This window comes from Falco naumanni, chromosome 7, assembly GCF_017639655.2.
Source record: "Falco naumanni isolate bFalNau1 chromosome 7, bFalNau1.pat, whole genome shotgun sequence".
NCBI classification, from domain to species: Eukaryota; Metazoa; Chordata; class Aves; order Falconiformes; family Falconidae; genus Falco; species Falco naumanni.
In genome coordinates, this window is record NC_054060.1 from 26,012,275 (window position 1) to 26,035,301 (window position 23,027).

Sequence of the window (23,027 nt, forward strand, 5' to 3'; positions counted from 1 at the left end):
GTTGCCTTACAACTGAAAATATTCTGTTCTGTTCCATTCTATATTTCATACCAGAAGGTGCCTGCCTGTGGGATCTCCTAGAAAATAGGTGGGAAATTGCAGGACAGGGCAGCCAGACTACACCACAGGACAGCACTGTCTCGGCACATACTGTGTGTTGCACATTGAGACAAACTCGGGAGGAAACGCTACTGCAAGGCCAAGTGATTCTTTTTGTATTATGACAAACATGAACAATCTTTCCCACCTCTTTCCCAGACCCTGCTAGGTTTAACAGAACTCTCATACCCTCTCTCAATGCCTCCTTTGCAGGCTGGAGAGACTTGACTGTGTCTCTCACCATACGAAACATCTCTGAGACCTTTCACAATTGCTTCTGCCCTTCTCTGTGCAGACGGGAAAGGCAGAAAGTGTCCAGACCATAAACCCTGCCCAGGCTCAGTGCTTGGGAGCATGGCATGCCTGTTTGAAAGTCTGGCTGCTTGAGTCATTAAGGTGCCTTATTAGCACCTAATTAGCAGTCTAAGTATTTAGTGCCTGATCATGTCCTCAGCATCTAGTCCTCTGCCCCTATTGGAAGAACTGGATGCTGGTAACTACACTGACTGCAGGTGATTGGGGTGGTGGGGGAGGTAAAAACTAAAGTAATAATTAAACCTGAAGGGGTTCTCACCTCTCCATCGTCATTTTTCCTAGATGTACCTTCCTGCCTTAATTCAGCTAGTGCAGGATTGCGCTTGCTGGTATTTTCAAGCCTCTGCAAGAACCCGTCATCCTTTCAATGCATTTTTCCAGGCTGGATGATTTGCTGGCCACTAAATCTTCCCCACACAAAAAACATTCACTACAGATTCACACTCCTTGGGGAGCAGTAACAGAACATCCTTACCTGGCGACTCATTTACAAAAAAATCCCTACCTCCAAATAAACGAATTGTTATTGTGTGAAGGCTGCCCTTCAAGCCCATTTGAAGTGGGACAAAAAATTCAGGACTTGTTAAAATGAAAGGACAGAGGTACAAAAACCAAATCACAGGACTCTAACGCTTGTTCCCTGAGGAGTTAGGCTGAAAACGTCAAGTATTACCGAACATACCAGAAATACAGATTTTTGCTGCACCCAAAATAAACTGGGATTTACACCCCCCATCAGAATGACATTTTTATAGCTATTTTTTATTAATTTTCATTCCATAATTGAGGAATATGAGAGAAGCATTGCGTTCTAGTGGGATTAGAGCAAATAACAGTGATTGTGACAGGCCTACAGCCACTACAGTAATACTTTAATCCTTGAAAATACGCCCCTGTCCTCCTGTCATTAAAAAAAAAAAAAAAGGCAACATGCCAAAAATCTCCAACAAGAATAAAAGGCATTCCCTAGGGAGACAGATCTGACAGTACTGGCAGCTCGACATGCTGTGCTGTTCATGTCCAGAGCACTAATACACCAACTCCACAAAAATAAGCAACTGATTAGGAGCAAGCATTGACCTATACATGCAGTCTGTCTTACAGGCTAGGCTTGCCGCTCAGTCCTAGCTAATTTTACTCTGAAATGATCCCAGTGAAAAGTTGCCACAAACCATAAGTCAGGTAAAATCTGTTCAAGAGACTTAACGGTGTTTTTGACAGTGGATACTTTACTTAGCTGGGGTATAAATACAGCATACATATATAATACTCCTGAAAGTAATATATATGTATTACTGGCTGCTTTTATACTCCATGGTATGTGCCCTTGGATCTCTTCTTGGCCCAATGTGGAGCTAAGACATAATTACCATGGGGGGAAGGGGAAGCAGATCAATGTGTCTGAAATTAAGAATGTGCTTCAGCCCATCAGTGTGAGTTCTAAATATCCTAAGGATAGGATGAGGGCATGTAGAAAGGTTTCTGGTTGTGAGACCCAGTGGGATAGTGGAGTTTTTTAAGCTGAAAAATAAGAGACCAGCATGTTTCTTTTTTTATGCTGTGAATTTCAGCGTGTTGCTGTTTGTCACCGTCTGTTGTGAAGGCCACTGGAGAGCAAGACTTGTTTGGAAACTCAGAGTTTCATCCTGTGAATTAATTTGAACATGTGGTTACAAGCTGACAGTTGACAGTCATAAATCTAATCAAGAAAATAATGGAGGCAACCACCATAACTGAAAAGGGCAAAGAAATATCAGCATTTACAAAACAAAACAAGAAACAAAGTATGCTTTTATTTATGTAGATTGTAGTCTCATTTCACCTACAATAAAAATAGACTTCTCATTTTGAAGGATTGTAAAAACGTTTACCTTCACAGAGACCAACGCGACACAGCCGCAGAAGGAACCACAAGCAAGGGCTCCCTCTTCAATGCTGGTTTGCTCTTTGTGCATTCATTTTATCCAGCAGCATGGCACGGACACACACACAGCCAAATCAGAGCACAGCACTTTAGCCTTGATTTACACCCAACACCAGAGAAGTTTAATGGTCTACTTAGGCCTTTTCAAAATACGTAGTAGCTAGCCAGTGAAAACCTGGAGCCGTTATGTTCTTAAATGAGCTAATACCATACTTCAAGAAGAAATAACTCTTCTAATTCTTCACTTTATTGTACTTGGGAAAAGTGTGCCTGACCGGGCTGTACATGCACAGAGCTTGAAGTAGCTCCTGGCCCCACCTGCAGCCTCAACAAAAGAGCTGGACAAGAAATGGAAATACCTGGGGTATCGCATGCAGCAGAGAACGGGGATCAACCCCATGATTGCTGAGGTCCAGATGGGACCTCCACAGTGGACCACGTAGTCACTGACCTTGACAAATCCAGACGACTCCTGCAGTAAGGTCTGGGTTGGATCTGGAGTTGCTGTGCCACACCACACCATTACACAATGGCAGAGAGACCCTGGAGAGCTACGTGTGCCCAGCACACCTATACCCACGTGGCTGGCATGGCGAGGAGTGCTCTGAAGTAGCCTGGTCTGGCACAGCACGCACATTTCTCTTGTTTTTCTTCCCAGGGATTGTGTGGGCATTATGGAAAGTCAAAGCGATGGACTTCAGCCCTCAGCTGTCTGCACGGCTGTGTAAAGCCTTGTTACTCTGCTGGCCCCAGGCAAGGGAAGGAAAGGCCCCAGCAGAGAAGGGGGTGGCATGGTCTCTTTGTGGTCTAACCAAAATCTTTCAGTACCTATCAAGAGGTGGAGGGATGGGATGGGGAGAGAGAGTCCTCCTTTCTTACATCTCTCAGGAAGGCAGAGGCACATCGAGCGAGACATGGTGCCCCCCAAACCCAGTCCCTCCCAACTGCCCTCCACTCTCCACTTCAGTGGATCTGGGGGGCAGGAGCAAAGCAGCATGCAGCCAAAGAGGAAAAGACAGAAAATACTGCTGGCAATTGAAAAGGTAACAAAAAATACCGAGTGACTTTTTTTTTTTTCTTTATAAAATGTACATAAAGAACATATACCTTTTGAGGTAAAAGTGAGACCAGTTTGTAATTTAACCAATACATTAACAACAATGACAAAAAATAAATCTACAGTGGGTGTGCTAGTAAAATAAGAGACCAAGTTTTGGCTATATACAATACTTGAGATCGTTAAAATGTAATAATCATTATATATACATTAAATACATACAATTACAGTTATTTATATAATATTTACAAACACAAACACACAGGGGTTTTCCCTTTGCAGTTGGTAGTGTGCAAGCAGAAGCACATCTGATCTTTCCTGAGAAGTTGCTGAGGCTGATAATTCTTACTCGCAGTAATGTGTGTTTCTTCAATCTCTTTTGTGGTCATATACGTCAAAAACAAGTCAATAGTTTACAGTTGCAGTCGTTGCAGTGATCCTGTTTCTTCCCTACAGGTGGAGGACTGCAAACCTCCAGCCTGTAGAATGCAAAGACTTGTTGCATGCAAAGATCCTGGATCCCAAGGAATTGGCAGAAATATTTCTCCAGTTGTCAGCCATGACTTTAGCTGTGAGAAAAGCATTCATATCAATTTGTCCAAGCACTTGCCAACATTCAAGTCTCTTTCTCAATGGAAAAAAAAAAAAAAATTTACAGAGAATAGAAATGGAAGGAAACTGGTTGCAAGTCACCTGTCATTGATTCTTGGTAAGTTCCAATAAGGTGATGCTCAACCTGACCATGTCATACAAAGAACCAGCTAGGAGAGATCGTTAGGTGAGGCCACCAGGATGCATGCAGAAACATCTACAGAGGGAACACAAACATAATCTTCCTACTTATATTTCAGTTTCTTGTCAATTGTCTGACACAGATTTTTTTAATTAAAGTACTAGGGTTGCTCTCAGCAGGTTACAAAATGTTGCAAATGACCAAGTGAACTTGGATGGTTTTGGATGGTTTTGGGCATTTGAGGAGGGGCACAGGGGGAGGAGGGAATTACTCCCCATACGTGCAGCATCACTGCTTTCTCTGGAGACTTGATGAGTTTCTTCTCACTAGAGTAGTCTCAACACAACACAACTATTTCTCTGAGAGGTATGGGTAAGATGCCATTTTACTAAATAAAAGTCTTAGTGTCACCACTGAAACCTCTGAAGGACTTGCTATCCGGAAACACTCAGATCTAAGTGGGATGACTTCTTCACAGACTTTGGATGTGTTATTTTGGGGAGAAAATATAGCAAACTTCCCAAAATATAAAGCTCATGGTACAAGCTCCTTAATCTGACAGATACAAAGGAAAAGTACATTGTGTTTTAGTAAGTCACACCTACATGTAGTATCCCAAGTATCCTGTATTTGGGTTAATGATAGCTTTTATTTTTTATTATTTATCTTTGCTAACCCAGAGATATAAATATTGTAACCTGGCCAAAAACAGCCAAAAGGGGGACCTGAAGGTGGTCTGGGGGTACAGAGAGGAGCTTAACACCAGAAAGGGTGGAAAATATGTTTTAATGTTGCTGGCACAAGAATAAATAATGTTCAGCCAGCCATGAATACGTTTATGCTGGCGACAAGAATGAGGGTGACAAACCTCGCAGCAGCCAAGTTTTGCAACAGCCTTATGAGCAGTGTAGGGGGCAATCATCTAATGTGTCCTGCGTCTTCTACCTTTTAATTGGTTTTAAGATTGACTAATTTGTGAGCAGGGGCATGGTGGGTGGTTGCCGGTACCGGGTGTGCCCAGCACATCCCCCCCCCGAGCCCGAGTCCCACAGAGCACCTTTCCCTGACTACACCTCTGCGTGCCAGGGTGCATTCCCATGGGATCTACGGGGTGACACCAGAGTTGGGGGCTTAGGGAAAGATGACATAAAGCATCTGAAGACCAAAGGTCCGATGACTGCAGGATTGCATGAGCTCTGGGTTGTTATGCTCCTTTGCATGAAGGGAAATCAAATGGTTTGTATGTGCTGGTTTAATTCCTTCTGTGCTGCTGAGACTGAGATGGGCATCGGGGTTGAGGCAGCCGTAAACGAGGGAGCACGCTCCTGTGCTGTTGCTTTTTTTGCAAAGAAAAAAAAAAAAAAGAAATTGAAATGTAATAATAACCTTTTTTATAGCTTTTTATAGCTTTATGAGAAAATACAAGAATTAATCCAGATGGCACCCAATATCTTTATTAGCATATATAGGCAGAGAGTGCTTATAATACCAAACTGTATCTTTTTTATTGAACTGCTCTATAAAGCCATTCTTCTGATGGATCACAGTTCTTCTTGGGGAGAAAGAGAGTTTCACTTACCCTTTGATACATGACAAAAAAATTACTAGCAAGTAAACCCTCCAAAAATAAAAGCATGTGAGCCTCTTCCACTAAGGGTGGAAAAAAATCTGATCATTCTGACTAAATTACTCACTACAAAGGGATTTCACTAACCTTACAAGGCAGTAAAAGAGAGAACAAACTTCAACGATAAGCTGATATTTTAACTGATCAACTTTGGTTTTAAAGTTTGGGAATCTCAATTGCCCTCAAAGCTGTTCCAACTAAATTACGCAATTCACACTGGTGAACACAGCAGATAGCCCAGTGCTGGGTGTCAAGAAGGAAACTGCTCTGGCACCAGTGGAGGTCGGTACCTGGGCATGGGGCTTGCAGCCGTTCAGGGACTGCCAGCTGCATCTCCATCTTATTTGGGTGAACCAGCTCCTCCTCTCCCAAATTAAGAAGATGTTTCCCATTTCCAAGGATTTCTGTGGGCCTGACAGTAGCATGCCCTTAGGTAATAGTCTGCAAAAACTGGCTGATCTGAGATGGGCTCAGTGGAGACACCTTATTCTCCACTAGTCCGTGCCTTCATCACATGAGGCATCACCACGTTGATGGACTCTCAGGTAGCTGCTCCTGCCTTCAAACCATAAATGTGCATTTGTAGTGCGATTTGAAATGTGTTTGCCCCCTTTTAGTCTATGCTCTTTTATCTTCCCTTGTGTCTCATCCAGGATCCAAGCCTGGCTGGAGCCAGCTGCAGAAGTGATGGGTTGGTAGCACAGTGAGATCAAAGTGCTTCATAACTGTATGTGGGATTTCACGTTCAGACTACGTGCTTTGTGAAAGAAATGAACTTGCATGGCTTTGTGGGAGGCAATATAAGGGGTCTATGCCAATAATGCCCTTATGCTTCCAGATCATCCTGAGAAATAATTAAAAAAAAAATGGAAATTTTATCATGGGCTCCACCCAGCTAACTCCCACAGCCATCCCCACAGAAACGATGGTCACCAATCCCAACAGCCAAGTGCTGTAGTTGCTGCAAAGTCCACATTTGCACAATTATGTATTTGATGTCCAATTTAAAAATACATCAGAAACATTACTAGATTGGATACCCAGGAACTGAATTATAGGATTTAGCACATTTCATAGAAGAGCCATCATTTCAAACTCCCTTTGACTGATTGCCAGTCCAAAAATTTTACAAATACATTAATTTTCACAACTGAAATGGAAAAGAAAAAAAAATCAAGAGTAGGAAGTACATACATATCTCAGTTTGTAATTATTATTCGTGACCCAGACAAAGTAAAATCCCATTGCCTTTTCGGTAGCTTATACTGGGAATGTAAAGGAAGATAACACTACTTCTAAATCAACAACTGAAAGAAAACCAGCTTTTCTTAGCACCTTCTTCTGCAGCAAAGCAGAATAGAAGTGAAATAGGGGAATAAATTTCCTTTCACACAAAGATCTGGGCTTTTCGGGACAAACAGATTATCCTGCCTTGAAAGAAGACATCTGTGGCCTTTGGCTGTCAATTGAAAACCTTTATCAAATACTCAGTGTGGTCCTTGACCAAGGGAAAGAAAAATCAAAATACAAAGAGGAAATACAGATTTGAGTTTGCAGTCTTAGCTTGGGATCTAAACAAGCAAGCACAATCTCTACTTCATTATCTTCAGGCTGTCTTCATCACAGGTGCCTGAGCAGGAGAGGACATTGCAGGGTGCTTTCCAAATCCTCTCTTCCTGCGGAGTCCCCTGTCGCACCGCCACCGTCATCGCTGTGGCTGGAGCTCTGCCCGGCGCTTCGAAGATGCTTCTCCTGGCCTGTGCTGATCAATGGGAATCCAAATGTCAGTTTACTTCGAGTCTATTTTTGGAAGGGATGAATTTGAAGGAAAAATGGGAAAATATTTTAAAGGAAATGGAATACTTCATGCTTCACTTCAAAATGATCGACAGATTGCCACTCTTTTTTTTTTTTTTCCATATTCCCCATTTCATCTGACCAAGACAATGAAATCAGGTGTCATAAAATACAGCAGAACAAGGTTTGTCATCAGCTTTGTGTGGTAAAGCAAGAGCGTGCGTGCCCACCCCCTGAGCAGGGGGGACCTCCTGCAGCGCCCACTGCGGCTCCAGCCCAGCTCCAGCCCAGCTCCAGCCAGGAGCATTGCTGCAGCTGCTGCTCCAACCAGAAAATGAGCAAAAAGAAGCTGCCCAGATCGCATGATGGTCAGAGACAGGATAGGAAATGTAACAGGAGGTCTCCCGCAAAAACCCTGTGCATCCACTTCTTCCACTTCTGGCAGGGACCCTAGCAGCCTCGGGAAAAGCCAGGCCCTCCAAATACAGCCACGCCAAAAGCGTCCACAGAGTAGCCTCTTGGACGATCCCACAGTTCTGTGGTTTTCACGAGAGATCAGCAGGAGGATACATGTGAAGGTTTGGTTTCCACAAATCCTGAATTAGGAGACACACCGACTTCCTAAGCAAAACTCTGCACCAGGATCTCACCATACCCGACCTGTCCTCTGTCCACAATTAGAATCCAGTGCTTGCCAGTGGGAAATTTGTTTTTTTTAAAGGGTTTCAAAAACCCCACAGTCCATCTAGCCTCAAGAATTCCCACCATCTTCCCAGCAGCCTTCCCGCTGTGGCACAGGGAATTACAGACACCACAAACTGCCTACAAACTATGGAGCCGACAGTGTCCTCGGAAAGCTCCAGCCCCCGAGCATCACGAGTATGGACCATTATACCTTCAGACAACACCAGTTTGTCCAAGGGAAAACCAAGCCATGCCAGTCGCACCCATCCGGGGTGCATGGGCACATTGCTCAACAAACACACATACCACTTGGCATACCTTACCTGGAAAGAGGCTTTATTGAACATAGCTGTAAAATTATCTCTTCAGTTGAATTACTGAATTTGCACAAACATTTCTCTACAGAATAAAAAAAAAATCAAGCCTTGTCATTGTTTTACTGCATCTTGTTGTGCTTTTTATACTCGTATTTGCAAATATTATACTCGTTTGTTTGTGTGTTTTCATGTTTGTACTCCAATTATTTGCATATCAGGTTGGTTTTTTAATCCTAGGGTGTCGAGAGAACACAGAATAATAATAATAATTATAATACTATTCTTTAGACAAAAGTATTTTTTTGTAAAATGAATTAAAAGCTGAGATAATTTAAGGAAAAAGGTCTTCAAATTGTCATAACCAACTGTAAAGGAACTTTACAATACAGTGGAAAACTGGCTGGTTAACGGTACGTGTTCGGGTAGCTCAAAACCATTTGTACAGCTTGCTTTTTCTTTTTTATTTCTTTTTTGTTGCTGTAAAAGTGGATTTATTTATTTTTTTTTAATTTTGCTATAATAACAAAATAATCTTTCGCGATCTGCACAGAGTCTGGCTCCAGGGCGGAGGCACGGCACCCTCGGTGCTTTGCTGGCGCCAGGTTTGCAGAGCTCTGCGGTTTGCTTGGTGTCTCGGTACGCGCTGCCATCCCCCATGCACGCCTCCCCGTCCCGCTAACGCCGGGGCCGACTGCCTTGTGAATGGAGGTTAGAGTAAGAAAATCACTTCTGTGTTTTACCACCTTCTGCGCTAAGTGTATCTTAACGACCTTTTCCTCTGGTTGACCCACTTGATAACCTGAAAAAAAAAAACCCCGACAACAACAAAAAAGTGCTGCTCCCATTTCCAGGACCAACGGAAGCTATTTTCTAATGGATAATAAGCTGAAAGGCCATGGCTGTCTGGAAGGTTAAACAACAAATATCTCATCCAGAAGGGCTTACGCAGCAGCTTAGGTCCATCCATCTCCAGAAGCGGCTTCATCTCCTTGCCTGCAGTCTGCACACCCAGGCTCCGTAGTTTGTTTAGAAAATAGTTTGCACAAACCACATTTTAGCAGTGCAAGCTTCTGTGTTGAAATTATTATTATTATTTTATTTTTTTATTTTTATTTTTTTTTAAATCAGGCTTGTTTCATTGAAGGCACTTGGTTTCCATGGCAATTTATAAAAGACGGTGGTTTGGTTTCTTCACTTGATTAGAACAGATGACTTAGTTGGGGAGGGGAGAGGGGTGTTCGAGTGGCCGCAAGCAAACTCCGATAAGCCTGTGTAATATGTAAGCCCAGGTCGCACATCCTGGATAGTAATGCATGCAAAAGGAGACAGCATACAGTTATCAAGCATAGCCATGAGAAATGAAACATAAATGTCTTAAAACAGCTCTGATTTAGGGTTATTCTCTAGGGGAGGTGACAGCCAAAGTAGAAAGGGCCTACATTTATTTAACTCTATACTAAAAACCTTCTTGAAGGGAAAATGAATGCCAGCTCTTCACATACCCTGTTTACAGTGAGGTGTTTCTCTCTCTCTCTCTTGTTTTTATTTCCTCTCTCTCTCCTTCCTCTTTTTTTTTTTTTTTTTTTTTTTTTTTGGCAGGCCATTAGGTTTCCATGGTAACAAGCAAACTATTCATTTGAAACAAAACCAGCCATGACTTTGTGCTTTGACAAGGGTTTCTATAGCTCTTTTCCGAGAGTTCAACCAGATGATGCTGTATTCATTATTGACCACAAAAGCACCTGAAGGTCTCTTCCTTACTTAGGCCAGATATCGTTCTCACGCGTGGTTCATAGTGAGTTACACTCCCGTGATGCCTTTTATGTCCCCAGTGCTTTTTAATTTTTTTTTATTATTATTTATTTATGTATTTATTTAACTTTTGAGTCAGTCAGTGGAGGAATCTTTGGTAGTTTGTTTTTAAATGTCCATTTTACAAAGACTCTTTCTTCATGCCAGTGCCTGGTGAATCTTTTGTAGCCTCTCCCAGGATAAGGTCACCTCTGATGACTTAAGACACACATGAGGATGATAACTGGGGTAAGTCGTATATGCGCTAATGTCCCAACAGCACCTGATCGTAAATCTACAAAGAGGGGGGAAAAAAGGTAGAATTAAAGAGCTGCCCAGACACAGTCAGTATTGCTACAAGGCTTAGAAGACAAAGGGCTCAGCCATCACAACCTGTCCTGCACACCAACGCGGAGGTGGCCGGGGAGGACAACAGGGTGCTCACCCAGGCTGTCTCCACTCATCACATCGAGTGCCACCAACCTCCCCTGGCAGAGCCCCGGTCTCTGTAGGGACAACGGTCTGCAAGGTCACCTCCTGCAAAGAGCCAACTGAATGAGGCAGGAGACGCTGGGATAAAAAAACATCTGGCTGCGTAGTTAAGGCCTGTATTGTAACGCACACGTGGGGGTGGAGGGATGAAAACAAAGTCCACAGGGAATCACAACACTGATATTCATTAATTTCATACTGTTTTCCCCCCCTGAACATCGTTTTATTTTTGCTTTATCTGTCTGCCTATTTTGACTCACGGCCACCCAGCCCAGCCCCACCGTGGAGCGCAGCCCACTGCTCTCGCTTCTGCCTAATGCCCATCAGCCTCTCACTTGCATCTGCGCTAAACCAGCATTTCCCTATCTGAACAAAGACATTTTGACTCCAGTTTGCTTCCAAGGAAAATGTTTCACTTTAAGCCTCTCCAACTGAATCGAACGATATATTGTTCTCCTGGAGAAAATCCATTTTAGAAACTATCTCAAATTTACAACCACACGACGCAATTTATTCTCTCCCTCACATGTGGAAGAGCCACTTACTGTTGGCTGGTTGGTCTGATTTCATACACTCTCCTTCCACAATTGATACATCATCAATAGCAATATCACCTTCGATGCCGGGGCCCCGGATCCCTTCAAATATGAGCTGCAAAAAAATAAAGTAGAAGCAGATCAGAGGGTGACAAATGGAAAAAGTTCAGCTGCATTTTGCATGGCATTAAACTACGTTGATGGGCTTGGAGTCATTTACAATCACTTTCTATGATACAAAAAACCCTGCAACCGAGCTCACACATACTTGCAAGGTGAACACACATAGAGGATGTGTGAGCAATAGAGGCTTGTACTTCTTCTCCAAATGAGCTGAAGAATACCAGAGATGCTAGTCATCTGCCTAGCTGTCTACCTGGTGTCTCCAGGTCAGCTTTGCCACTATGCTAACTGTAATGTGTGTACTTAGGTAAATATAGTAATTCCTGGAGCAAAGGGCAGGATTAAATGGAAGAAGAGTTTTAAAGAGAATTGGGGTGTGTTTCCCAGAAATTCCTGCCACCTGAAGCGAGTGGCAGAGGCACAGCTTGAAGGACAGCATCTGCGACATGTTGAAGGACCGAGCATCCACTTGAGCACAGATTTCATGAAACACACGGGAGCCAAAAAAATCCACCATAAAATGAGGTTTCTAGCTCTTGAAGGTGGCCCAGCCAGTCCCTCCCACTTTATCTCCCACACTGGGATCCCCCTCCTGCAGCTGGTGGCACTTCCCAGCAGGCAGCAGGAGGGGGACCTTCCCATGGCCCATGAAAGCTTGGGAGAAACCTCCCAGGAGCCAGGTTTGTGTCATTTCACCCATAACACAAAGCTTTATTTATCTCAAGGGGTCAGGAAGCTTTGATTTGGATCCCTTGAGGTCCCACAGTGATCTCCTATGATCACCTCAATGGATTTTAACCTCTCAGATCTCCAACCGTGGCAGCTATTGACGACTATGACATCCCCGCTCCCCTCTTGCCCCTTTTAGTGGCTCATCATCATGTTTAGAAGCTTTGATCCCTTCTAGGAATGGTTTTATATTTATCAGAGGACACTGCAGTGTGTTTTATCACAGAGGGGCTCAAGGTAGAGATTTTATTCCTTTTTAAGGCTTTAATCTTCGCTAAATGGACACCTGTGATTTCAAGGTCCTATTAGTCACTTTCTGCCAAATATTCCTAGCCTGGAACCCCAACTGCAACAGCTGGGAAGGGAAATGGTGCCTGTATGGAAATGGGTGGCTTGTTATTTGCGGTAATGTTCGTTGTTGGATATGGATTACTGTTGTAGTGAAGAAACAAGTTAGCCGCTCTCCTTCCCCAAGCCCGATGTGGTGCTGTCCTGCCATACTGCTGCTTAATTAGCTTTGCAGAAGAGTGGACTCATTCTGTGTTGCAAGAAATTTATTCACTAGAAAACATCAAAGTACTTCTAAAGAGATGAAAAAATTATGTAAGGAATATATTTCCCAAGCAGCACCATTTGCACAGTTATCTCTCCTTTCCCTTTTTTTCTCCCCCTCAGTCCTTTGAAATATTTTTGGTTAACTTAGATGACGCGTTCTTTAACTTTAATCTGCAACAATATATGCATGATATTCAATGAATTTTATAAGGACGTGCTGTGGCACTAATGGAGACATTAACTCTTGGGGGTAGAGTAAATTTGAAAAAAAAATTAATTCCACCTGCAGCAAAATATTTAAATTACACGTCATAATGATCTAACTGTATCAGGGAGATGTCTGTGGCACTCAGATGGGCTCTCTCTGTTGTCACTGATTTCAGCAGGATGCAGATCCGACCTCTCCTTTCAGCAGCTTCCAACATTTCTTTGCTCATTAATACAGTTCAACCAGAGCTGCCCATCTGAAATGAATACCCTTCATTACAAATCATGAGTAAACACTCAGGGCAGTGGGAGATGACCCTGTAAATCACAGGGGTGCAGTAACAAGTCCAGCTGGATAAGCATCACCCAAGGAGTGTATCACAACGGTGCACGACGCCACCAGCCACTGCACTGCACGTGCAATTCTCTGCTCTTGCCTTTCCGTGGAGGGCACATCCCTCAACCCTGGCCACAGACTCATCTCACCCCTTTGCTAAGCCGAGCATCCCCAGCAGGTGCCCGACCCTGAAGCGGTAAGCTGGCGATACTAGGCGTGTATTTACAGCCTGTCTGTTGTGTCCTAAACCAGGCGGCAAGGTCTGTGCTGGGAGCACTAAATAAATGTGAAAGCTGTGCATTTGGAGCAGGAGACTCCGTCGTTATTTTATTGAAGTGTGACACTGTAGGTTAATTACTATAACAAGGTGGATATTAATGCAACAGGGAACTGTAATTGGGAAAACAGTAAGTTTTTCCATAATTTACCCTGTTGTCTGAAGACAGTGTATCAAGTCATTATCCCTCTGGCAATTTTTCAACTCTACCTCTGATGATGGGAAGTATTCAGCTCAAGAGGAAAATGTCTTCTCTTCTCCCCCTGCTCCTTGGCAGCAGGCATATAACCAGTCAACGGAGTTTAAAGTCAAATCTTTCCTGATAATGAAAAACACTGTTTCCAGACAAAAGGACTCTATACAAATACAACGGCCAGCATTTAATTAAAATCTGCATTTGGCAGTGCGTTTTATGGGCCTCAGAGACGGGTTGCTATTAGCCAGCTTGGCCACATGCTCAGAACAAATCACCACAGATGAGTGTTGGCAAGGCACAGAGCACAATCCAGCCTGCAGTTCACAGCTATGTGCAGGAGGTGCCAGATGATCAGAATTCCCCATCAGTATCCAGCAAACCCCATTATCTACATCTCTGTGACTTTACAAAGCTGTTGTTAAAAATACTGCTTTTAGCAGAGGAATGCAGGGGCTTCTGCGCAGGGCAACGGCCACCCTGCTCTCTTAATGGGGGAAATGGAAATCAGCCCTTATAGTGCCTCCAGAGCCAGCCCGAGCGTCCCCGGGGATTCAGCTTGTTCTTCTTCAAGAGGATTTCAGACAGGTTTTACCTTCCTGGCCAGTCTCCTAATAAGAAGCAGAGGAGACTCATGAATGTCCCCAGCCGGACAGCGTGATGGCAAGGGTGTAAGCCCCTTACGCTCACTGTATGGGGCTGAACATCTCGGTGGTCTGGCAGGGTCAGACCAGTCCCTCTTCTGCCAAAAATGTCTTCAATACAAGAAGGTGTCAAGGGCAGCGTAGCTGAAGGCAGTGGCAACGCTCCTGCTCAAATCTGAACTAAAACCGACAGCCTCCTAGATGCCAGCATGCAATGTATCGCTCCCACACGCTCCTTTTCCCCCCGTTTATTCTTTAAAAATACTTAATAAGTGACTATCTTACTGAGATAGATAGCTCTTAGGCGATACTTTTTCTGATTCAAAGCACCATAGTCCTCTCAGTTCTTCAAGACAGAAGCTTTGTTATATATTACAGGGACTAGGAAGGTATAAACCAAATCTGGGCTGCACTTTTACCCATATAAATTAACCTATAAAAAGTTTTAATTTCTTTGTCAGTGTACTGTTTTACTGCAAAGATTCACTTCAATTCACTCTCCTTAAATTTAACTGGGAGCTTTATATTCTTTCCTACTTAGACTTCTAAATGGAAAATAAAGTTTGCTTGATGCAAGAGCTGCTAAAAAAAGTAATTTAAGGTTCCAACTGCTCTGACATTTATTTGTTATATTTGTGCAGAGCTTCACAACTTTACATTCATTTTATGCTGAAGCCTTTAAACATAACAACGTAAAAGGTGAAAAACAGCTGAGCAGAGGAGCTTCCATGTTGTGTACCAGCTAGTGGCACCAGCGAATATGGTGTTAAAGTGATGCGAGTAAGGTGCACCGGTAGCAGAAGTGGCTCCTGTAACTTTTCTGAAAGCAACGGGGCCCCGTGTGAGGGCTGGTGCTCTGACCCACAGTGACAGCAGCACCCACCCTGGGCACAGGGAGCTGCTGGCTGCGGTCTCCGGTTGCTCTGCCAGTGCCTTACGCCAGATGGCTGCCTGCAAGGCAGACACCCCAGCTTTCCCTTCCACCCAAAGCCACGACTTCTTCTCCATGCTGATGAGGTGACCCCGGGTTTGCCCCCCATCTCCTTCGTCCACCCCTCCGCATTGCTGGTGCCAAAGCCCTTGCCCCTCTCCAGCTGAGGCTGCTGTCCTCATCCTTCCCCTACCTCTGCTAACGCCTGTCCCAGGTCTCGGGAATCCCTCTCAGACAACACTGCAATTGCTTTGGTTTCAACTGCCCCAGCCATCTCTCCTCTCCCTTTACCAGTCCACTTTTCATGTTCAGATACTAAATAATTTTTCTCTCCTTCACCGTTCAGACTTCTTGGACTTATCCTGACTTCACCGATGCAAACTCACCCACTCTGATCAGATCCCTTGTGCTTGGCACCATGCTCTGAGTGTACTTTAACACTCGTATCCCTCTTCTCCACACTCTTCCTCCCCGGTTCTGCCACTTTTTTCCACTCAAACATCATGTAATGCTATACCTCGCATATCCCCCTCTTGCAGTTTTCTTCTAATTTCCCTCCATGCAACGCCTCTGCAATCACGTGCACCAAAACATTTCTCCTCTGATGTTGCCTCTCACGCACGGGAATAAAAGCAAAGGGTCAGGATCAGTAATTACCCATAAAGCGAATCCCAATCTGCATGTTTGAGATAGCAGTTTTGACTCTCACTGAATGACTTTTAATTTTCCCCCAAAGCCATCACCTCCCCCAGGGGACTTGGAGGTTACAGAGAGGGGACAGAGGAGCCTGGTGAACATTGCACCGCAGGGCACAGCTTGTGACTCCCATCTTCCATGACGATACTCCCAGCCTCAAACACACGAGGGCTTGCTCACAGCAGCTGCCTTTTTGGGTCCGTTCCAGTTACAAACAGCTCATAGCATGAATGAGAACTGCCTGTAACAGTCTATCAGCATCTCACTGTCAAACCAAAAATGAAATGTGTGAAAACCTGTCATAACTTGCATGTACCTAGCGAACGAGGCGTGCAGCTCTGCCATGCCAGGAGCTCTGCGCAGGCAGCACTGCTGCTTTGGCAAAGACTTAGAGATCATTCCTTTTTCTGCAGAAAATGCTTTTATTTCAAGAGACCTCTAACACAGGCACTGTAGCATGGACCCTAAATATTCTTTCACAGGAAGTAATTCTGTATTCCAGTCGCTAATCTGAAATTCAAAAATGTTTTGTACCATGCTACCAGCATCTTCTGAAAACTGAAAGACACTTTGCCTTCAAGCAAACAGCTACTGTTCTGTCATTAAAATGTGCATTAGTAAGCTATATGGTGCTCACCTATTTAAAGCAAAGAAAGCAATTATCTATCCATAAAGCAGCTTTCAGACCTGAAATGAAGCTGTGAAATCCTGTGTCAGAAGGAAAGGGTCAGCATACACAGGCCCTCCCCTCCAAAAACCAAATGCTCCTGTTCCCGGTGTGTGATGCACAAGCCATTACCTGAAACGAAGTTGGGGGGTTTATATTAACACGGGCTTGGTTCCAGTGCTGTCCTTTATTTCCACTTGAAGACCACAACGGGTTCTCTATTGCAGTCTGACCTTTCAAACGCAGGTACACGTTCAAGCTTCCTAGAAGAAAGGTGGAGAACTGGAATTGGTTAGGCTTTCCCATGGAGCACAGATGCTGCGCTGGGTACGGCAGAAACCCCCTACTCACACCCCCTTCCTACTTTGCAGGGGCCTCTGCTAGGGCTGAGTGGATGTGGCGAGTTTCTTGTTGTAAATTCAAAAACTTTTAATCTTGGGAACACTGTGAACTGGTGATGTGAATTCACAGCAGAGGTAAACTCAGTGCGCGGGGAGCGCACCGCCGTTGCGGGCTGGGTGGTCGCACCCATTGCTCCTCAGGAAGGACATGAGGCTTCCCAGGGTAAGATGGGTTGAAAATATTTTTCTGTGCTTTAGTGTAAATCAGGCATTTATAAACTCTTTACCCAAGGATAAATAAGCAACTGGATTGCTTTATCCTTAGCTTGTGCTTATAAAGACTGACCAGCTTTTTGCTTCCTCTGTTTTAAATTTATCATTTAAATAAGCGTGCCGTAGAGCCTTGCAAGTCTATCTCAGAGACAGACGTGATGCCCTTACGCCTGCTAACGACTATTTCTGAAGGACAACGTAATCCTCCGAGTCAAAATAACCCCAGTAAAGCCCCTCCCTGTGGAGAAAAACCTCACAGACCTGGGTCTTTCCCCATCGCTGACCATGAAGTTACTGGTTCCAGCACAGGCATTATTTGCAACAGGTAACAGACCGTCCGCATTCACCAGCCCTTCTCTCTGGTTAATCGCACTGTCTCAGACCATGAACAGAAACAAGGGTCTTGGTGCGCCAACAGACAGCAAATGCATTGACTTCATTTAGCAGAGTTCAGTAATTCACATGGGTTTTGGAGATTTTGTTCCTTCTTGCCCACCACTGTTATCTGCAGATGTGTGAGGCAGTGACGTCTCTTTGTACTATGAAAATCACTGCATTTGCCTTCATTCAAGAAAGTTCAGATGGTCAAGTTCACATAAGACTACTGGTTTTTTTATGGTGTTAGGCATGGCAGCTGGGGAGCTTGTACAAACTATATTTGCAATGAAACCTCTCAGATCTGAGGCAGCTGCACAGTGACTCAGCTACTGCTAATAAAAAGTTCTTACTTCTAGCAATAGCAAAACTCAGTGCCTTGAAAAACGTAAGGCAGAACGTGTAATGGAGCAGCAAATATTCTCAACACGGCTATTTCACCAGGGTGCCCAGAATGAGGCCATACATCTTCTTTGAAGGAGGTGGGGGCAGCGATGCTCGCTGGAGCAACTGGGCGGTACCATGTCTCCCACCTGCCTCCTACTGCAGCGTTTTATTTTTCAAATGCAGGGGAGGGTGCAGAAGGAGCACAAAGGAAACACGGCTTCTAACGAGGACGTTCTGTCTGCCTGCATGCACGCTATCGGGTAAAAGAAAAAGATGTGAAACAGAAAGTGTTTGCAAGAAGGCAAATGCTCAGGAGGGTTCCCTGCAGCAGCCCTGCAGCCCAGCCCAGCAATACGTTGCAGCAATACAGCAAGCAGCTGCTCCGCCTCAGCCCTCTTCCAAACGGCACCAGCAGCTCTTGGGCAAGGTTTATCTTATTCAGCTACAACGGTTCTCCCTTCCTTCCCATCTGCTTCTCTCCAAGACTTTTTTCAACAACTGTGCTGGGTCTACGGTTTGAATAAAGGCAGGGTCTTAGACAAGACTACATTAAGTTATAAAATAAGAGTTATATATAACATTATTTTTCTAAAAGACAAAAAGCAATGTCCATATCAAGAAAAAAATGAATTGCTGGCTAATTGTTTCACCTGTTTTTGCAGGCTGATATAACCCATACCACAGGGCTGTTTGGAATAACTGAATAATTTAGGTATGAAAAGCATGTAATTCCATCACTGCTGAGGTTATAGGGATGTAAGATTGTTCGCAGCATACTCAGACCCTCTGTGTCACAAAATTTCTTCAAATTAATAGCTGAATGATATCAGTCTTACTTAAAATACAAAATAGCCGTTCCTGTACCAGGTATGCTCATTTGCTGCCCAGCATGTTGATTGGTATGGATATTCCTGCCTGGTCCTCTTTGCTAGATATGCAGACATCCTTGCCCGAAGCATCGCTGAAAACTTAACTAATGATACAGATTACTAATAACTTAACTAATGCAACAGATGCTTATACTTGAAATTCTGCTGGAAAATTTTTGGAAAAGTTACGTGGCCTTTGCAAAGCTGATGCTATGTGGGAGGATGGGTTGGCTATAGGGTTCACACTGAGGCACGGCCAGCAAGGATTCACCTAAAGATTTCTGACTACTCCAAACTCCAGACAAACTGGGTAACGGAGTGACTCTAGGAGACAAAAACAGCGGGCAGGAGTCACAACTGTGAGTTAAGGAATAAGGTTTACTTCTGCCATGACAGCGCAGGGTGCTCCGGAGACATCACCAGCTCCAACACAGGTGGCATTTTGAGTGCCCATCGCTGTGTGAACACAAACAGCATCCTCAGTGTGCTCTGACAGCATGTTCTGCTTCCACTTTTTGTTTTGTGATGGGTCTCCAATGACAAGAAAACTCATTGTTCTTGGAGCATCAGTTGAAAATGCTCCATTTTGGGGTGCAGATGGAGAACTCAGAAATACAGTTTTAAAAGGTGGTGACAGCTCTAATGGAACTACAACCTCTTTCTGTCTTAATGCAGGGACACAATAAGGACAGTGACTCTTCATCTTCTTCTCCCTCAACAACGGCTTGTTGTTTGCTGCAAATCAAGTAATGGGAACTTATTTCTCTTACGCTTTAGGGATAATCTACCTTCTGCTTTTGAAGGGTGTGGAGCGGAGCACCTGCAGTTTCTCTGGCAGCCAGCACTCTCACAGTTAGCTCGGTGTGGTCTGTCAGGAATTGCAATCTGAATTGTAAGTAAGAGCCATCTATTTCAGGTAAAGACATACTTTATCTTCCTGAATCTAACTGCCCTGGCATAGGATGTAGGTCCTTGTTTATCTCATCAGAGCTGTGCTGTAGCCTAAGTGCTAATCTCAGATCTGTGCTCTGTTCTCTGCAAAGACACCCAAAGTACTTCTCCTTATCGCTACAAAAATTTTCAGCCTCTTCTCCAGAGACACCAAAGACCCAAACAGCAGGCGCAGAAGCTGAACTGGATAAACTGGCAGGCTGTCGCTTTTTTTTCAATATAGTGCAACAGGCATGTTCTCAATTTGATGTCACTGGTATTTTTAAGACTGGAGGATGAAGCAGCTTTTCCCCTAAGCCTCCAAGACCACTCCACATCAACAACAGAGCATCATGCCAGGACGATATTCCATTTCATTAGGGAGCCTTCAAAACCTTGTTGGAAACGCAGAAAACATTTTGATGAGCACCGAAACTGTTCTAGAAACAAAGTACTCTGCCCCTGAGACATGGGAATAATAGCCCTAATACTGCTTGGAAATCTTATGGATAAGTTGGGAGAATAAAGCAATCCAGTGGAGATGTAATGAAGTCTGCTGAATAAAGTTACAGGACTTTGGATCAAAAATCAAAGGTTAATGACCACGCTTCTTGTATGAACACACTGTCCCCAGGTCCAAGGAAAGAAAAGGCTGGAATTTATTTAAGCCAAACTCCCCTGAAAGACACTTCCAGCTTTCAATTAATTCAGGTCAAGAATCAGCAGCTCACAGCTATTCAAAAGAGAGATCCTACAGCACAGAGATCATATAGGGAGTCTCAGTTAGCAGTTTCTATCCTGTTCTCGTGAAGAAATCAAGGAGCTGGCAGTGCACGTTACAGCCAGTAGCTGCCCCGACTGGCAGCACTCACTCCCAAATGGGGATAAGAAGCACCTTCTGTATGTCAGCTGCAAACTCCAGAACAGCGGTGAAGGGTCAAGGCTTCTAACAGCTTGTGATAAAACAGTCAATCTGTTTCAGCAATAAGATTTAGAATTATCCATGGGGGATTAATCCTTCATAAAATGTGATTCTTCTGAAAAAAAAAAACCATTGCCAATTAAATATTTCCCATGGAATCGTTGATGTTGGAGGCACCTCTGGATTTCATCCCCTCAAAACCCCTGCTCAAAGCATGGTAGATTAGAGCAGGTTGCCCAGGACCACGTGCAATTGTATTTTGGGTATCTCCAAGGTCAGAGACACCATAAACTCTCTGGGCAGCCTCTGCCAGTGTCTGGTTGCCTTCACGGTTAACTCCACCTTCCCCCCCCCCCCCCCCCCCCTTTTTTTTTTCTTATGTTTAAACAGAATTGCCTCTATTTCAGGTTTTGCCCATTGCCTCTTGTCCTGTCCCTGAGCATCTCTCAGCTCCATCTTCTTTACACTCTCCCTTCAAGTATTCATATACATTGGTGAGATCCCCCTGAGCTTTCTCCTCTCCAGGCTGAGCAGTCCCAGCTCTCTCAGCCTCCCCTCAGGTGACAGATACTCCAGTTCCTTCATCAGCTTTGTGGACGTGAGCTGAACCCTCTCCAGTAAGCCCATGTCTGTCCTGCACTGGGGAGCCCATCACCAGAGCCAGCACCCCAGCTGTGTCCCACCAGTGCTGAGCAGAGGGGCAGGATCCCCTCCCGGGACCTGCTGGCTCCGTCTGCCTGATGCAGCCCAGGAGGCTGGTGGCCAGCCTTACCACAAGGACACATCTTCTGAAACGCTGTGTCATGATAAGGTTTGCTTTGTCTGGGCAAGTCATTGTGTTATAATAACACCTTTCCTAACCCAAAGTAATTTCTAAGAGCACAAAACTTTAAAAACTGATTCAAGCAGTAGCTTCATCAATATGGCTATTCATACAATAACCATGTGCTTAAACCATCGAAGTCTTAGAATTTCATCACTCATTAGGTTTTTCTTTTCTCTTCATTATCCTCATGTGAATAATTTCAGTGACAGAGTTCACATCTGGGTAATCAAATGGTATATATTTTCTGATTTCATAATTTATTTCTGTATGCATGTTGCATTCTCATGTGTTTCATAACATTCTGTCATAAGGAATTAGAATTTTTATTTTAGTAAATGTGTATAAGCGTGCATTTGAACACATGGTTGATGCTACTTATTTACTATTTTTCTGTCAGTCTGCTCTTTAAAGATAGAATAATATGTAATTTTGTACAAAGCTATTCAAAAGTAGATAATTTTGAACATTAGCTAAAATGATGGTAACTACATTTTTCAGCATTAAGGAACAAAACTGATAGTGAGCAATTTTGGTTTTTGACAACTAGGTGTCCACATTGCCGTGAACAACTCCTATGTAACAAGGATCGTAACGAATGTTCGCCAGTCATCATGGATACCATCTTCACCTGTGGATCAGCTCCTTCATCCACCAGCATTATCCATGTCAATTCAAGAAATTACACATAAACAGGAAAGGGTGATCTCAGCAAGAAAAACTAAGGACACAGACACTTGCTGGAAAGGTAGCCCCAGGAAAAACCAAAACGGCACCAATGAGAGGTGATTGTTTTGTGGACAGATGTCAGCCTCAGCGGCTGTTTTCCTTATATTTTATCCCAACACTAAGGTATTCCAGAAAGACTCTTTGACCTTTCATGTTTGTAACTTTGCTCTTCACTGTCATATACCAGAAACAGCCTGGTACATGACTATATAGGGCAGTTTATATTTATTTCACTAAGCATGGCATGGCTCAGCCACTTCCTTCCAATAAACAGCCAAGCACTCACTGCAACACAAAGCCAGGAAAATTCAGATCTGGGACTGCATTCGCATGCTCACAGTGCAGAGACGATCAACAAAAAACCAAGCAAACTTGTCTGCTCTGTTTAAAATCTGATCTCTGCCTGGAGGCAGGTGAAGGTTTTCTGAAGCAACCACCAGAATGCACCGTGAGGATGTGTTTGCCCTTGAAGTATATATAAAAATACATCAACTCAGGTCAGCCTGGTACTGGAAAGCCTCTTGACACACTGGTAAGCACCAAGCACCCCACAGGAATTTAGAGGATTTATAAAAATTAGCTGTCTATCGTTTATGCTTTTATATTTTCTCACACCTTTTTCTCATACTACATGAAGAAATTAAATG

The 23,027-nt window shown here is 43.9% G+C and overlaps 1 protein-coding gene across 1 annotated transcript in view; it reads right to left on the reverse strand.

The window, feature by feature from the left end:
* Positions 1-5,560: 5,560 nt before the first annotated feature.
* The window catches only part of MDGA2 (MAM domain containing glycosylphosphatidylinositol anchor 2), a 393,582-nt gene continuing 376,115 nt past the window's right edge, over positions 5,561-23,027 (reverse strand). The window contains exons 15-17 of the mRNA XM_040601984.1: positions 16,864-16,994; positions 11,382-11,487; positions 5,561-10,639 (exon numbers count right to left, since the gene is read on the reverse strand). Coding sequence (XP_040457918.1) covers positions 10,551-10,639; positions 11,382-11,487; positions 16,864-16,994 — 326 coding nt within the window. The 3' untranslated portion in view covers positions 5,561-10,550. The remainder of the gene's footprint in view (positions 10,640-11,381; positions 11,488-16,863; positions 16,995-23,027) is intronic.